The 17,958-nt window shown below is 48.9% G+C and overlaps 1 protein-coding gene across 1 annotated transcript in view; it reads right to left on the minus strand.

The window, feature by feature from the left end:
• The window catches only part of LOC144142628 (catalase-like), an 87,533-nt gene that overhangs the window by 16,969 nt on the left and 52,606 nt on the right, over positions 1-17,958 (minus strand). Inside the window, exons 1-5 of the mRNA XM_077674272.1 lie at positions 17,492-17,668; positions 10,718-10,848; positions 9,363-9,514; positions 5,584-5,765; positions 4,802-4,981 (exon numbers count right to left, since the gene is read on the minus strand). Coding sequence (XP_077530398.1) covers positions 4,802-4,981; positions 5,584-5,765; positions 9,363-9,514; positions 10,718-10,848; positions 17,492-17,653 — 807 coding nt within the window. The 5' untranslated portion in view covers positions 17,654-17,668. Of the gene's footprint in view, positions 1-4,801; positions 4,982-5,583; positions 5,766-9,362; positions 9,515-10,717; positions 10,849-17,491 lie in introns of the transcript that reaches the window.

The following is a 17,958-nucleotide window of genomic DNA, read 5'->3' on the forward strand; positions in this document are numbered from 1 at the left end:
TTGAGTTGAAAGAAAAATTGAGTAAATTTCACTCTGGGAATCAAATTTCGGGACTATACAAAGCCAGATGAGTCCACCCCGAACCTATGTCCGGCGCCACCTCAGCTCAATGAACACCTAACTGAATGTGGACTTAATGTGATCATGTACTTGGCAAAGTATTGTAGCTTGCTCAAATTACTCATGCAGGCCTCAATACATGTCGCTAATTACAGAAGTAATAATTGGGCGATAAGCGAAGTCATTTTTGGTAAATGTCCCGTGTGTTTCGGTGATCCGAACGCGGGTATGGGTCAGTCGTAATACAAAGAAAATGGCAATACGCAATAAGGATACGAAAGACGATAATGATAAGATGACACGTTTGAGATTTGTAATGAATGCAGAAGCCGCAGTGTCTATCATGACAGCATATAGTTATCTTGGTAAATTTTTTCTCAGCTTCGCAAAAGTTTCCAACAGATGCGATGAACCTTCTCTCCAATGGGTAGCACACCCATGTGCAAGATGGCTTTCTGTTATGTCTTATAGGATCTGTCGCATACCTTTACCTTCGTGCACAAGATGCTGTACGGTATCACTTAAATTTCTAATTTTAATCAGTACCCAGATGTCGAGCGATCGATACGGTTGTCTAACCAGTCTTCTAAAATTGTTTTCTCTCTCTCTCTCTCTACTGAATTCTCGGAGCGACATTTCCCTCTGTGCTGCCCCGCGAAATATGGCATGTTGTTCCTCTTTGTTGACTAAATCGATAATTCCTTCGTTGAGCAAAATGTTCCTTCCTAGAAAGGTGCGGTGTTGCGGTAGAGATGCCATCTAGGGAGGCCTCGCTTGAGGGGATTGACCAGGGAGAGGACGGTCGTAAAAAATTGCGAGGTTAAAAAATGAGAAGAGGGACACCAACATATATATGCACATGTAATATAACTTAAAACGAAAGGACAAGAGAAATAAGAAAATAAATAAGGGCGGAATATACTGAAAACACATGCATTATGCCGCTGCCAAAAGAGGAAGAATCCCCCTTTGCACGAGACCACGAGAAAGTGGGCTGGCAGCGCGCGACTGGACCAGGGCTGCGCCGTCTTTGCTAACGTTTTGCCCTCTCCCGGCAGCCGAGCTCATTCCGAAAAAGGAACGCAGACGAGGGCACTCTTCAAGGCGATCTTTACCTCCCATGCTTTTTCTGGTCTTCGGCGATTCCAGCCACGCGTCCTTCGGAACGTTCTGGTTGCCACACAGCTCGAGCAATACCGTGATCACAGTTCATCTGCTCACCAATGGGCACAGGCCTCAGTGGACAGCACTCCCGGGAAGCCTCACGAACCTCTCGGCACTCACGATGCCTGGATCTTCGCCGTCGGCACAAGTTGCGGTGGGCTACGCGTCATCTGTCGTCAGTCGAAGCCAGATACCAGACGACCTGAAGGACGACCCTCACGCCATCTCATCACGTAAGGAAGATTCCTTCGCGACGCCAGTCCGACATGCCGACTTGCCCGGACAGCCCGACTTGTTGAGATTCCGGGATGCCAATCACTCCGGAACCCTCCAAAGGCCAGAAGACCACGGCCAGGACGTGAGAGAGGCCACCAGCTGTACGAGATCGATCCTAGCTGTCACCCGGGACCTTGACGCTAGAGGAATCACCAGTCACCATGCGAACTGAGTTCTCTGTGCGAGATAGCGGGTCGCTCTATTCCAAGCTTAAGCGGCGGGCCTTAGACCATCCGCGGTGGAGCAACGCTTGGCACGCCAGTCATCTGGTGAGCGCCCGTCAAACTCGCTATCTCATGCTATCCGTGGTACCTCAGTACGACAGCCAACCTTTCTGGAAGGAACACAGAAGCCTCTACCCGCAGCGTCGTCACGGAGCAAGCGGGATCCAAACGTCCCCAAAAACCGACGGCGCCAGCAGCGATGTCGTTGCCTTGGCTCCATCTGTCGTCACATTGTACAGTGCAATGAGCCTCACTCAGGCCTTTTCCCGGCCACGCAGATCCGCCTCCGAGATGGCCTACGTGACACCAAGTTCGGCGCCGACAGCACAAGGGATTTCCATCATTACCGGCGTTCCCAGGGGGGTTCTTCTGCGCCTGTCGAAGGCTGCTTACTCCCTTACCATATTGCAGGGACCCCATTACAACACCCGAAGCCTCAAATTCTGGAGGGGCTCCCTCAGCTGCCACCTCGTGGGTGCGTCTTCGTTAGCTCGCCTCGCAAGTCTAGCCACCAAGTGTGGTCCTGAGGCGTGCCTCAAGATAAAGTCGATAACCTCCCGACAAACAACCTAATTCAGGAGGTTAACGCGTGGGAGCACATGTGCGTAGTGTGCGTGAGAGACCGACTGTGCAGCGGATCCTGATCGCGCCTGTGGCCACTGAACATCTCGAGGACGACACGAAGGCCAACGTTGCAGCTTGTTCGCAAGCTATCTGGAATATAGTCTCAATTGTGAATGTCAATGCGAACTTGGATGGTCTAATTTGTTCGAAATTAAAGCACGCGAGAATGCGATTACGTGTGTCAGATATCTATATACCGGGGATGTGTCTTAAAGAAAACCAGACTATGCGAAAATGCGCTGATGATGTCAGCCTAAAGAACGCTTAAATGTAATGGAGGAGGAGGAATAAACTTTTATTGTGCACACCACGATGTGCTCAGCCTCCCAAGTCCAGGAGGCCGCGAGTCCGAGCTTCGTCCAGAGCTCGTTGCACCAGGGCTTGCGGTCGCTCTGGTGCTGAGCTGGTCAGCTCGGGCTCCCACTGCTCATGGTTGGGGGATGGGATGGGGTTAGGGTTGTGAGGACAAGAGAAAACAAGGTGGTAAGTGGTGAGAGGTAAGTGACAGTGCGGCAGTTGTAGGGGAAAAGGGACGGCGAGATGTGATGTAGGATGGGGTGATTATAAAAAGTTTCAGTTTGCAGGCGACGGTAAAGGGTGGCGTGGTGTGTTGGGAGGGAAGGGTGGGGCGGCGGGTATATTCGTGTGTGTCTGTAGTGGGACAGTATGGAACAGAAGGTGGAATCAATGGGAGGGAGCGTGTCTTCAGTGATGGGAGCGTAGCACCCGGTGTGGGTCCTTGAAGTTGGGAGTGCCCGGTAGTGCAGATCGCGGGCTGCAGCATGAGCCGCTTCATTCCCAACCAGGCCGGCATGGCCTGGATTGCAAGAATTGCTACGCCAAGCTCAACGAAACCCGCATTTCAAAACGGTATCGTGACGCCAGATCCCGCGAAATCTTTGAGGCTTCAGTCATAGCCACTAAGGGGGAGGATTGCGTGAGTTCGCCTTCCGTGGCACTCTTTGAGCGGGAGATTGCTTATCTGGCCGGATAAAAAGAAATGTGTGTGCGTTTTATCACCTTTGACACCCGACGCCGCTTTTAAACTCTTCGTTTCTCTCGTTTTTACTGGCGTATGAATACTTTCTTTTCTTCTATTTATTGCCAACTTTAGTAAAATTTCACAAGTTGCTCGTCAGCGCTCGTGTCTGTTTGCCCTCTCTCCACCCGAGTTTTTTTCGCGTTGTTTTTCAAGGTGCCACCACGTACAGCGAACAGAACTGATTTCTGCCCTATTTCGCTGAATGCCCATTGTTGCACCCATGCCGCTAAACGGGTGGTCTATCTGTTGCCCGTAAGCTAGATTGCATGGCCTGCCGAAGACCATTTCGTTTAATTTCCGTTAGAATCTCACCAAACAGAGTTTTCTTATGCATAGCGCAGTTTGCGTATGCACAGGTGTCAATCTGAGCAGTTTAAAGACGATAGCCTTTCTTGGGCTACTTAAACGCAGAAATTTTGGTTTATATGTCTTTCTGTCTGTCTGTTTCTCTGTGTGTCTGTCTGTCTGTCTGTCTGTCTGTCTGTCTGTCAAAAATCAAATTTAATAATAACCGATGCAAAAACCCGCTGTGCCAAATAACTACACGGATCGCCTCAAAAATAACAATAGTTTCGAAGATTGTAATCGAAAATACCCAAAAAGGTATCTCAAGCAGAAACCCGTGCACACTACATGTATCACTTCACAACTCTATCACACCATTCACTACAGTTCTCCGCAGTGCACTAGTACACACACTACTATAACGACTATTACACCGACAGATCACTGTAGATCACAACCTCGACAGTTCATGACAAAACCTCAGCATCAATACAAAAATCTGTGACTTCTCGAATTCCTCGCGGGCGGTACCCAATGTCAGCTATGTCTGCCAAGCGATGGATGGCGCTAGCAGACAAGCAGCCAAGCGCCAGCGCCGTCGTGACTATCGCAGAAAATGCACTTCATTATACACGTTGTCGTAATCTCTGCCAAACTCTGCTGCATGCTTTCACAGCTCGCTTCTTGTTACACAAGCGTAGATATTCACTGCATCACATTGAGGTGATTACTCTCGGCGATGTCACTTCATGTAGGGGTTTCGCGCCTGGCTTTACAGATTTGCGTCAGCGCCCCTAGCCTACAACAAAACATTTCAAATCATTGATTTTGAACACGTCCTCGGTGCGACCTTCTAACATGGAGTGGTGCAAGTCATATCGGGTCACTCGGAGGACAAGTGCATCTCGGCTACGCATGTAGTTTAAACCATCTACATCAGCAGACGTAGCTACCATTGGTGTAAAGTGTGCGGTCCCTACATAGCTTTGTTGCAATCCTCTGCCTGCATGCAAACAGACGGGTGGTGGCGACGCCGTCAAAACTTGGAGCAACCAACCCACAGTCAGACGTGCATCTGTGGCTGAAAAGGAACACACGGAACGTACGCCCGCATCCGCGCACAGACCTTGATGTGAAACTTGCAGTAGACGGTGTTCCCGTCGGCGTTGACCAACTTGAAGGCGTTGCAGGCGAACCCGTCCATGTGCCGGTAGCCGTCTGGTATGCCTCGGTCGGAGAAGATGTGCATGAGACCGAGTGTAGTCTCTGGGCGGAGGCTGAAGAAGTCCCAGTACATGTCCGCGTCCTGCAAACACATTTAGCCACTATAGGCACCATGCAATATATCGCCTGAAACGGGCGCCCTTACGTCGAGTCAAAATGACGCATAACGGTCCTACACAGGCCACAAGCTCCCCCTATTGCATTTTTATTGTGTCTCGCATTGCAACGTAAGCGAGGTGAAGAAGAGGACATAATTCGGGGACTCTATGGAGAAAAGAAGAGAAGGAAGACGGTGAACACTCGGAGGCCATGATCATGTTAAGCAGGAATTCAGTCTGATGTAAATACAGTTATTCTATCTTTACGGCGCCTCCTCACTCCTTTCCAACACCCCCTATGAATGTGCAACAAGTACATTCCGTTCCGATGAACTGATCGCACGTCCAAGACAAGTCGGAAGACCTGTGATTACGCAGTTCCGTTGGCTATGAGCGCCACGTCTACGGTTAAATATTTGCTCATTCAGCCTCCCGCCAGTTTGCACGCCCGACGAGCATAGCTGACCGATAGCACAGTTAGACCACAGGACAGTTGGCCTAATATACATGTGACATCTGGAAATTAGATGGTCGTTTACTCCAAAAAGCAAGAGGTTACTGTACTGCGAGAACATGTAAAACTCACCTTCAGATGGGTCACAGGGTTTCTGTTCTGGATGTGGACGAAACTTGGAAACAGGAAAGGATCCCGGAGGAAGAAGACCGGCAGGTTGAGGCTCAGTAGGTCCCAGTTGCCCTGGTCCGTGTAGAACTTGATTGCGAAGCCGTAAAAACCGCGAGTTGTGTCCACAGAAGCCTTCTCACCGTCTGGGAAAGAGCAGAAACCCACGACTGACATTAGCAGCTCATCCAAATTTGTGGATCCTCCGCTCGAGGCTCGCGATGCTCCCGGTGATCCTACGGCGTGCATCCCGCAAGCTAACGCTTTCAATAAGGACCGGAATTGTAACAAAGCGTGACCTGATACGATGGATATAACACTGCCCAAGGGTAATGCCTTAACTGCACCGTTGGGCGAAAAACCGTCGTTGTGGTTGTTATCCGGTACAGAAAATGGCCGCCGCTTAAAGGCCAACTTCACTGAAATTTCATCTTGGCCAAATCTACTGTTAATGCACAGTATCTACCACCAAACCAACTCGGACATTACAGGTAGCCCCGTGGAATGCTTTGTTAATTAGTTAGAAACGTTTAAAATAGCTCTGTCGCAGGTGGATGAGGCTGCACCTGCCGGTGAAACGCCCAAACATCCATGAAGCGGAAGTGACGATGCGGCCGGCCGGGAGCTTTTTCCTTCGGCCAGCCAGGAGAACCGGTCGAGCTGCGCTGGCGCTTTCCTCCTAGGACTGTTGCGAGAGCGTAGCGTTGCGTTAAGGTTTGCTCCGCCACGCCTGCCGCTTGCGGCCGCTGGATCGACGTCTGGGCCAGCTGCAACATCACTTTAGCTTTGCGCTCTTCTCACTTTCTGTTTCAAAATCGCCGATTTTTGATGGGCGTTCGCGCCGTAGATACGCGTATTCCGTCAGCTGTCATATTTTGTATCCTGAAGTATTGTTTAGGCAGACAATACTAAAAAAAAGTTTTGAAGAAGTAGAAATTGTGAGTGAAGTTGGCCTTTAAAAATAGTAAATAAACACATGTGGGCTCTTATGGGGATTGAACCGGTGTCTCCAAAGAAGGAGCCCAGCGCGTTATCAATGCGTTACCTCTCCTCACGTTATCAACGGTAGAACAAAACTTTAGACTAGTGTGTTCCACGTGACAGGAGCGCGTGACGGCACGGTGGTAGGACAGGTACACTACATCCGCGCTGAACGCAGACTCCAGCCCAGCTGTGGCGTGTGTCACCAGTCTGCATGTTTAAATATTTCGCAACAAAGGACGAAGAAACAGAAGAGAAAAAAAGGTAATGTCACATAATGTAGATCTGGTCACAAAGCTTCGAGTGAAATGTCAACAACAAAGTAAGAAGGATGCCATTTTGTGCGTGCTAAAACGCAGTAACAAAGGCCAGAACAAATTTAACAACCCAACACAATCCAATCCAATCCAACCCAATGCTCCTCGCGCATGCGCAGCACGGCTCTCCAGGAGCCGCGCAAAACTGCTCAACCTCGCTCTCTCTCCCTCTCTTTGTAACTTTTTTGAACCTTTTATTTTGTTGTTAACCTTTTGTGAAACTTTTGTGCACAGGAGGAAAAAACGTTAATTGCTCCCATTGAACGGGAAGAAAGGAGCGCGGGATGGTTGTCGGTCATCCATGGTGGGTGGCGTCCCTAGTACGGGATGCCATGGCCAGCTGCAGCTCGAACGGACCTGGTCACTAGGCCACGCTGGTTTTCCGGAACATCGCTTGTCAGCAGGACCTCCCACTGCTCCTGTGTCGGTGCGATGACTTGAGGTAGTTCGGTGACGCCTTTACACTCCCACACTATGTGGTACAGGGTGTTGGGCGTCCCAGAGCAGAAGTTGCAGTCGTAGCTGAAGAGCATGGGGTGTATTTTGGACAGCTGTGTGGCGTGCGGAAATTAATTTGTCTGCAGTCTCCGGAATTGTGTGGCTTCTTCTTTGGTTAGCTTCGGGTGGGGTGGCGGGTATCGTCTTCTTGATAGCCTGTAGTGCTCTAATATGTCTCTGCTGCACTTGGTGATGGATGGGCGGTTGTCGGCAGAGTGGTGAGTGCCTATGAGGGTTGAAGCCCAGTAGGGGTGGCCTCGGGCTGCGGTATCTGCCGCTTCATTACTGTCTAAGGACTCGTGACCTGGTGTCGAAATGATATAAATATCCAGTGGAGTTTTCCGTGCCTTTGAAGCCTTATGCAGCAGATCAAGTGCCATCGCTGAGATACGGCCCTTATGAAAATTACGGCAGGCGGGTAGCGAGTCGGTGATGACGCTCACCCGGCCTTGGGTATCTGGTACTGTGGTGGTGGCAAGCACGACAGCTGTCTCCTCCGCAGAGTCGGTGTCATCTGTATTGACCGTTGCTGAGCGCAACTCAGCTCCTTTACTGCTTGTCACACTAACCGCGTACGCCCACTTGGTTCGTGCCGGGTACCTCGCAGCGTCAACGTATCTTGTTGAGCTGTCCTTGCTGTAGGCTTTTCGCAAGGAGTTGACCCTGGCTTCCTTTCACCGCTTGTGGTAAACCAGGTGCATGTTGCGTGTGACGTTTTCAATTATGAAGTATTCCCTCAAAGCGTGGCACCTTGCCTCGTAACCGAGGCAAGGTCCCACGCTTGGCTCGCAACCGATGCGGTACAAGGTAGCTCGGACGGTCGGGATAAGCTTGCGTCGCTCCATGTGGCTGGCTTTACGCGCCTCCGTGAATTCTTGCGATGTGTTGTGTATTTCTAACTGAAAAAAGCTTCTCTGTGGAGCTCTTGGCTGGCAGTACCAGTGCTAATTTGTAGATGTGACGAATTAAAATGTCAAGTTTCTTTATTTCAGCAATTTTGAGCCCCAAGTAAGGGGTACCGTAGGTGATTCTGCTAATTACCAGGGCCTGTACCATTCTGATTGTGTCCTCTTCTTTCAACCCGTGTTTTTTGCTTGTAACTCGCCTGATTAAATGGGTTAACTGGGTGACAGTGTTTTGTAGTTTCTGGAGGGTGGCAGCCCCTGACCCGTCTTTTTGAAACGTCAGACCCAATACTCGAAGTGTATCGACCTTTGGGATGGTAGCGCCATGAAGCGTCACTTCAGGGTCAGGGGTCTCGGCGGGGGGTCTAGATCTTGTTGGCTTCTTGAGTATGAGAATTCCAGATTTTCCCCGTGCAATAGAGAGCCCACATCTTTTCAGATAGGTTTCCGTGCAGTTAACGGCTTCCTGCAGGGCGTCCTGTTGTATGCCTGCTAGACCTTTGGTAGTCCAAAAGGTCAGGTCGTCGGCGTAGATGGCATGCCGGAGACCTGGGATGGCATTTAGCTGGTCAGGTAGGTGCATCATTGATAAATTGAATAGTAATGGCGAGATGACGGAGCCCTGCGGAGTGCCCTTTGCGGTGACGCCGATGGGTAGTCCTCAGGGTTTCAAGTAGATGTTTCGATTTACAAGGTGCTGTGCCGTGAGCACGAACGCCGGAAAAGCCTCGGCCTTAAGGTGCTCCGCCCCTAAAAATACGCAAAGACGTTGCAGCACTACGGAAGCCTGTATAACCACTTCGCGCCCAAAGACCGAGACACAAAAGCGAAGGTAATCGCAAACTTGATGTAGGAGTACAGAAGTCGGCAAGTATCTTCAGTATTTTGCCTCCAAAGCACGTAAGCAGGCTCTTCGTGTCCTGTGATGCCACTAGTTCGGAAATTCGTTTACACACGAACGCACAAACATGGGCAGAAGCCGTTTAAAGCCAATAACAGGAAAATCCAACGGACGATATTTATCGGAAAGATGTATACGTACTGGCCGGCGAAAAGCGAACCGCCACCGGGGTTTTCTTCCCGACGTCGTTGAAAACTGAGGCCCTGGTGTAGTTGGTGATGTCGTGGGTCACCTGGAAGTACCCGAAGGCTCCGGCCCCCTTGGCGTGCGCAACACGCTCGGGAATGCGCTCCCTATAGAGGGAATAAAGAGAAGTGGCGGGAATTTCGAATGCCCGTGGGACCACTGAGTTCCAAAACAGAATACCGGTACGCTCCCCGGCAATACAATGCAGGGCGCCCGGTAGCTAATTTCGAAATTACTGAAACTTCCAGTGTTTCCCAGCTCGATAAAACATCGGTCTGGTGGTCTCTAGAGTAAATTTTCGTTAATTATAACTCAAAGGGGACCATGAAATTGATTAATGCGGATCTCTGGGCAAGTTGGTATTCCACAGGTGACGATTAAAGCGCAAAAAGTACACAAGGAACGAAAGAAGGACACAGAGACAAGCGCTTGTCTCTGTGTCCTTCTTTCGTCCCTTGGGTACTTTTTGCGCTTTACTCGTCAGCATAAAATTGTCGGAATTTAGCGGAGTTCGAATTAGCGGGCGGGCGCCAGAACGAATGGACATCGCGCCACACTGCGTGGGCAGAACACCAAGAAGCCACCTTAATTTGGTCTCTTTATCGCGAATTAAGCGCTACTACACGTTTGTGGCAGGTGATTTCATAAAGCATGTTGATGCAGCTCGAACAGCAAACTAAATTAATTGATCAGTCAGGTGTACGCCAGGAACAGACGCCGACATGCATTCATATGAGCAGCCAGCCGCGTAAGGACGAAACAAAGATGCTGTTTATGCTCGAAATCTCGTTTATATGTACACGGCAGGGTCGATTTGCAACACCCTGTGTTCACTCTAGCGCGACTTCTGCGAGTTGCGATGGAAACCAGGGGATCCCAGTTCGAACTAACCGTTGTGGATACCTACCCGTTCGAATTATCGGGAGCTTTCCTTATATAAATATCCAGAGCTGTGCCGGGACCAGGCCGTCACTTGGAATTAACTGTAAGTTCGAATTAACCGAGTTGGAATTAACCGACTTCGAATTAACGAGTTTTTTCTCTGGTTGCTTTCCACGGCCATTTAGTAACGACAACGAAACCCTGAACTATAAAAAACGCCGAGGTCTGCTAACTGGTTTTCAAAGATCGCCGCAATGAACAAAATGTACGTGGCTCACCCTTTGTTTTTCCCTCACTACAATTGTTGGTGATATGCTGTTGAACGTGCATGCAGCAGCGGATGTTAGCGTGTGGTTAGGTGTATAGCGATGCCGTCAAAGTGATATACCGTCAAAAACTCACCAAAGAACGGCGGGAAGCGAGCTCACCTGTTAAAGTGCGCCATTTCGTCGAGGAACGCGAAGTCCTGGAGTAGCACGGGCCCGCGAGGACCAGCAGTGAGGACATTACTTTTGTCGCCGACAGGGGCGCCCCAGGACGTCGTCACCTGTCTGGCTTTCTGAGAGGAAGTTCCGGGAGTTTAAAGATAAAAATAAGGGTCCATTGCTGTTTGGAAGACATTGGCAAGAACGCAGAACACGTGTACACACACCGCTTCAATCGGCTCCTCTCATAGTTGATGATGAGAGGGAGCGGATGACTTTGCCCTCGAAAAGAAATGGTGTATCATTTGACCATACGGTTAGGGCCACTGCTTATCGCAAGGAGTGGGATCGCATTCCTTTACTGTTCTTCTAAAAATTCGAATTCGGGTTTTCACGCCCAGATGCTTAGCCAAGGGCCATGAGGCGTGCTGACTCGATTGACGCTGATCACAGCGGAATTGGTTCTCCACGGCATCGCAAACCAAGTGAGTAGATGAAGGCGCGAGCAGAACGAAAGCGTAGAACAAAGTCGCTGGTACAGCCTAACTCGTCCGTAGACCCCGCAAGTTTAAAGCAAAAGTTTAAGGTAATGCAGTAACCATTTCATTATGCCTAAATACGTGGACCGAATAAAAGTCTGAAATGGGGTGAGGGAAGCAACTCTTTGTAATAGTACGTTATATTGATTCCATTCTCTTCTCTCTCTATTCATTTGACGTACTTTTTCTACCTTTATTTGCTTTTTGTGCCTCACTATGTTCTCTTACATGTGAAGAAACAAGCCCCGCCATTTGTGGGGCTAGCGTGTTCAGTATTCATTAAAGCTTTCTCTCTCTCTCTCTCTCTCTCTCTCTCTCTCTCTCTCTCTCTCTCTCTCTCTCTCTCTCTCTCTCTCTCTCTCTCTCTCTCTCTCTCTCCTTTCTCTATCCGAGACTCACCTTCGGGACTTGGAAGCGCCGCCTGTGTGTTACAATAACTGCCTCTGGCAAGCGTAGAAACGAACAACAAGAAGAAATGAGGTTGCTGTTGGCGAAACACGCCATTTAAGTACACTCTTAAAAAAGGCCGTGGCACTTACTAACAGAACACTACCCATTTTCTTGTCCCATATAAACTAGGTACTCAGTGGATTTTACGAACTGACCATGCATCACCTAGTAAAAAGCTACGCGCGGCAATGTGTATCGGCTGAGTGTTCAGCGCGACATTGACACATTCAACACGCACACATCACACTTGGACAACCAACAGATAAATTGAGCAAGAAAACCAAAGGAATGCACGGGGAGAGCGAGAAAAACTTAGTTACCTCAGAAATTCATCTGCTCTTCTTGCTTTTATAGCCAGCAGCGGAAAGCCATTTGATAGAGTTGGTGGGCTTGTCGCAAAAATCAAATATTTTAGCGATAATTTCCGAATTATGCATTTAGTGTTAGCATATACAAGTCAGTACGCGCATTTTCAAAAAAAAATTAATCGTGATTTGGAGTGGGAAAAGTGCTGTAGTTATTACGTTCAATAAATAGCATTTTGTTACTGTCAGTGAAGCTTGGTGTCAAACAAGTAGCAGTTACTAAGTGCACGGTCTAGCCGAGTAACGGTTCTGGAACATTCCATGTGGGCTTGCCCTTACGACCCCTTCCCTCAAATCTCCAGCAGCGAGCTATGGAGAGAGGCGTTGGGTGGCTCTAACCAGGAGATTCAGGAGGCCCTGGTACGCAGAACTACGGAAGTCGCAGCTGGCCTCCGCCCAGACGCCACCGACCCTCAGTAACCGTGGCTCAAATAAAAGTTTCTCTCTCTCTCTCTCTCTCTCTCTCTCTCTCTCTCTCTCTCTCTCTCTGTTCATCCACACAGTGGCAGGACCTGCGTATCGTTATGGGAGGTAGTAAAGTTCGTAAGAAGTCAGTTAATACAGCCGTTACTACCCTTATAAAATGAGCTGTTTTGTTAAGAGTGATAGACGTGACAGACTCACACGTTGCCAGTTGCGCATCCTCCGCTTGAGCGATCAATTATGTTGCTTGTCACGTCTGTCCTGTTCGGTCAGATTGAATGCGTTGCCTTCTTCGTTTTCTCTTTGTTTTTTTCTTGCCGATAGCGAGCGTAAAATTTATGTCTGCATAGTGTTGTAACTAACTTCACGACGTGCATATATTTGTTTTACTGAACGTCTTCATTTGTATGCAGCATCACGAACTTTCGTAGGCATGGTGGTTATTTATATGCTGCTGATGTCGGAAGACAATTTTTTGTTGTGGTTTTACTGCAACGGTTTGCTGGAGTGCCGTCGTGTGCCGCTGTTTGCCTAATTACGTATCGCGGCTCTCTGGCCTCGTCAAGATGCTTTTACAGCTTTTGCCAGAAAGGATAATGATTTAATGATTTAAACTAAACTATGATTTCATTTATGATCATGTTGTCCCTCTCGCGTCGCGCTCCTCCGAAGGTAAATACGCTAAAGGTTTGCTTAAGTCAGTTTAAAACTGGAACCAATGTTGAAGCAAACTATGATTTAATTTGATCTCACTAAACAAGAAATGAATGGCCGACAGTGCCACATGAACGAAAGGCCCAATGGCCGAAAAGAAAAATGGCCGGGTATCTGCTCCTTCCTTTGCAAATGTCAACAAAAGACGATAGTCTTTGTCGACATTTCCCAAGTAGATGCCTTCCTTCGCTTTCCCGCTCACCTCTCATGTTGCCGGAAGAATGCACACTGTGGACGCGCTCCCTGCCTTTTTCGCGCCGTATGTGCGCACGAAAGCCGCAGACAAGAGTGGTATGCCGTAGTTCGGCTCCTCAACGTTCAATGTATAGCATGGAAGCGGCATTAAGTTTTCATTACTACGACAAAAAGCGGCGACCCAGCGGGAATCTCAGAACAGCCGCAATAATGACAATGAACTTTTACGCCGTGGCTCGTAGCAAGCTCGATCTGTCCAGACTATGGCTTTGAGCCTTCAATAAAAGCATAAATAGAAACAAACCATGAAGCCTCGATCTCTGGAATTCTGTTTTCAACAGCAATTTCAATCGCTTTTACTGGTAGCATGACGCATTCTTGCATTTGTGGGATGCCCTTAAATGGTAACGCCACTTAACTGCCCCGACATTCTTTCTAAGAGCTTACGACATTTTTGTGTGTTCTACAGTCAACATAAATTAACCAGCGCAGAGATATAAATGCAACCGTTCTAATTGGTCCTGTTGCGCGCAGCTTTAGTCAAATGAAATTTTAGCAACTCTGAAGGCACATTTGATGAATAACGGTGTCGGATCAGTTATTTACGGCTTTCCGTCGTCGGTGAACTTGCGAATTAAATTGCTAACGTGCGCAGTACAATCAACATCGCATGTTTAGTTACGCTTGCAAAGTAACAAGCAGGTGTACAGTGTGTAAACCAAGCTTCTGGGACCTCACAGTGAGCACATATTTTCTGTTACGGCTGCGCTGTTGACCATTTGCGTTCCTTTTAAAATCTAACAGGGGCCTAGAACAGCGAGGTGTGTTTGCATTCTTGCGTAATGTCGCTTACGAACCATAAGGATGGCAAATGAAGTTTCCTTGTTGCAGATGCATAATAAAACGTTCCTTTTTATTTCTCGTTACGAAACAGCGCAACGGGTTCCCGGTAGCTACTTTGTTTTGTAAACTGAATTTCGGCTTTGTCTTGGCATTTAATTCTTGAGGATTGGTTAAAAAAAGGCACGGATGAAAGTTTTCTGTGCCTTTCGTTTTTTTTTTTTCCGGGGGGGGGGGGGGGGTGAGGGGGGGTGTGTTCTGACAACGTTCCCAGGGCAGCGAGAAGAGAACGCGTGTAACGCGAAAAGCCAAACGTTGGTTATCAGTATTCCTTACAAACGAAAGTACGCTTGGCGTCGTGTTCTGTAGCGGTGAAAAAGCAGTACTTCAACAAGTAGAAGCCAGTATTTTGTAAACTGATTAACCCCCTTTTGGTCCGAGATTGTCCAGGAATTTTGAGAGAGAGAGAGAGAGAGAGAGGAGAGAGAGGGGGGAGAGAGAGAGAGAGAGGAGAGAGAGAGAGAGAGAGAGAGAGAGAGAGAGAGAGAGAGAGAGGAGAGAGAGAGAGAGAGAGAGAGAGAGAGAGAGAACTTTATTATTTGCAGTAGGTTTAAGGGGTCGGGGTGGCCGCAGGCTCCAGCCTGGCGGCGACTAGCGTAGCCCTGTCCACGAGGGAGAGTTGTGTCCCTAGGTTAGAGCTACCCAGCGCCCCCTCCCACTGCTCATCGGAGGAAATTAGAGGGAAAGGGTCTTTAGGGAGCCCCACATGAATGGGGTACAGTGGAGCATGTGCCACAGGCAGGACAATTGGGGGAAGGGTAAAGGGAGGGGGTGGATGTGGTGAAGTACCGCTCGGCAAGGGAGAGTGTGAGTCTGGAGGAGTCGCCATGTGCGTTCCTGCGCGTGGGTGAGCTGGGAATGGGCAGGGGGGGTATTTGCGGCTGGCGAGGCGGTAATGACTGACAATGTCGTGGTAAGTTGTCAGCCTGTCCCTGGCAGATCTGGCCCCATGGTAGGGAACGAGGCCGGGGAGTCACCGTTTTCAAAATGGTATTCAAAGCGAGCATTGTGGAAAAAAATACAGAGACATGACGCACAGCGTCCACACACGTGGGCAACAACGGTGCATTATATTACGCGATTTTTCCTCCTCCTTTAAACTTACGTCCACCTCAAGACGTTAAGACGTGACCATATTAGGCATTTGGTTATGCTGAGTGAAACGCATTTTAGACAAGGTGATTCATGTCGGGATTTGAAAATGGGGATATATAAAAATGACACACGTAATGCCACAAGACAGACACAAACTCACAACTGCTTAATTTTACCGAGAAATCCTCCCTAAATACTCTTGACATCCGTAGAAACGTATTTTAAATAGATTAGCAACACACTATGAGCAACGACTACCCAAAAATGGCATTTATTTTCGAAAAGGTACGGGAAAAATTCGATGACACAGGTGCTCGCGGGTGTAAAATACGTCTCCGGTAATGTATGGGCGATAGCGCACGGGCCGTGTGTAGTGTAATTGTTTTTGTTTGTTTCTTCTTTCTATAAGGACACAGCGCAATTTTGCAAGGGTGTGGAAAATGCGCGGGTATGCACAGGTCTTGTCGCTTCTTACCTGTTTTGTGTACTTAACTTTTATCCTTTAAATAATCCCCACGCCACCTTCAAAAAGAACCCTTTGACGTCCCCGAAACGGCAGACGATTGCGCTCATCAATAAGAAAAGTGTCATGTGTCAAGCAACGTTTATAACACTTTTCACACTGAAGCGGTGACCACGGCGAAGATGTTTCGTGGAATTAAACCAGCGCAATAAACCACAACGGCCGCTGATTATTGCGTTTCTAGAGGAAATTCGGAAGCACAGGTAACTATGTCATTGCTCACAAAAAAGTAGCCAAATTGGTTGTTTTATCGTGTGCAGGATGCGTCTCGCGCCGCGCGCAAAGTGAACGAGCAGACGACGCGAAAGCGCCATCGACACAAGGAGCGGTTCATCGCGCCGCCGCCAGGGGCCGACTGCATTCGATCTCGGGGCGAATACCCTGTGAAACACCTAGTCGCGAAAAGTAAATCAAACTCGGGTGATTACAAAGACATCCTAGTGGCCAATTCTAGAATGACTTTTTTCAAGATACCTAAGTTACATTGAGAGCTACAGAGCGGTGACTAGAAAGTTGATTTTGCCGCAGCACACCTTGTCGACGCACGCAGAAGTAGTAGTAGTAGAAGAAACTTTTACTAAATGGAAAGGGACGAATGAGAAGGCGGTGCCTTCTATTCGTCTTCCTCTCCTCTTCCGCAGTCGTCGGCCAGAAGTCCTCGGATTCTCGCGGCGGCTTCGCCTTCGGACGACCCGAAGTTGCACTTCCATGTTCGGGAAGGAAGGGTATCCGACTTCTCCATATTCGTTACACTAATTAAACGAAATTTCTCTTAGCATTTGCTGTGCTCTTTGATTCTGTCTTGCGGGGAGTACGACAATAACATGTAGTAGAAGTCCACCTGACCCGCGCATAGCTTACAATCTCCCGAGTATATGTCGGCGTTCTGGTCCTTTTTTTTTCGATCCTAGCCTAAAGCTTCTTTAACAGGGGATCTCACTACACGAGCAGACGCCCACAACCGTAACGCCCGTGTTGCCTCTAAAGGCAGAGCAAAACCCTGCTCTCGTGGTTCAGGACGCTAACCACTCACTTCAAATAGCGCTTACTTTTCGAAGGAGTTTGACATCCAGCTCAATACAGCCGTACGGCTACAAAGGAAAGCTGTACAGCTTTCTCAGAAACTTCGCAGTTTGTAATCATCCCCATCTGGCGTAGCAAGCACTGCCGCTAGCACAGCTGACCTCTCAAGCCCACATTAGAGTTATCTCTCTCTCTCTCTCTCTCTCTCTCTCTCTCTCTCTCTCTCTCTCTCTCTCTCTCTCTCTCTCTCTCTCTCTCTCTCTCTCTCTCTCTCTCTCTCTCTCTCTCTCTCTCTCTCTCTCTCTCTCTCTCTCTCTTCGCAGTTGAAGAAAAATTCGTCCTGGGCCAGGACGAATTTTTCAACTGCGAAGTTTCTGAGAAAGCTGTACAGCTTTTCTTTGTAGCCGTACGGCTCCATTGAGGTGAATATCAAACTTTCCTTTGCAGAAAGTTACTCCTCCTTGGGGATTTGGCCTAAATCTGGTCTACGAAAGGTTACTTTGCGTGACGATTATTCGGGGTGAAAGGAGGGTAAGCGAACGCTCCTCACCTTGTGCTTCTTCGCGTAGTGTTTGAGTTGATCCGACGCCCAGTCGAGGCCCGAGGCGTTCCTGTGATGGCATGAAGAGAGATCAGGGCGAAGACGTTTCGAGGTTGCAGCAGCCGCCGCAAATCCGAGGGAAAGAACGAGACAGGCGACGATGGCCCGCATCACGAACGTCGCGGACCAGCGAGTTTGACGAGAATGAGAAACGTTTTCGGACGCGTATTCGCCAGCTGCAGGCTCGGACTATATTGATGCTCCGCCGAAGCTGTCAGAACGACTGGCGCCCCCGCGCTTTTTTTTTTGTTCTTCTGTGTGTTCGCGCCTGAATTGCGCTGCGCCCCCTTTTAAAACTCGCAACCTCGTCTCCGCGCATGCACATAGACAGACACGTTGTATCATTCGCGGATACCGCCGCCGACGTCAGCGTGGGCTACTTCTTTGCGTCATTCGCACCGCGCATGCGCCTTGCC

Source organism: Haemaphysalis longicornis, unplaced genomic scaffold (genome assembly GCF_048455015.1).
Source record: "Haemaphysalis longicornis isolate Haplotype H1 unplaced genomic scaffold, Haemaphysalis longicornis Haplotype H1 scaffold_6, whole genome shotgun sequence".
In the NCBI taxonomy this organism is placed as follows: Eukaryota; Metazoa; Arthropoda; class Arachnida; order Ixodida; family Ixodidae; genus Haemaphysalis; species Haemaphysalis longicornis.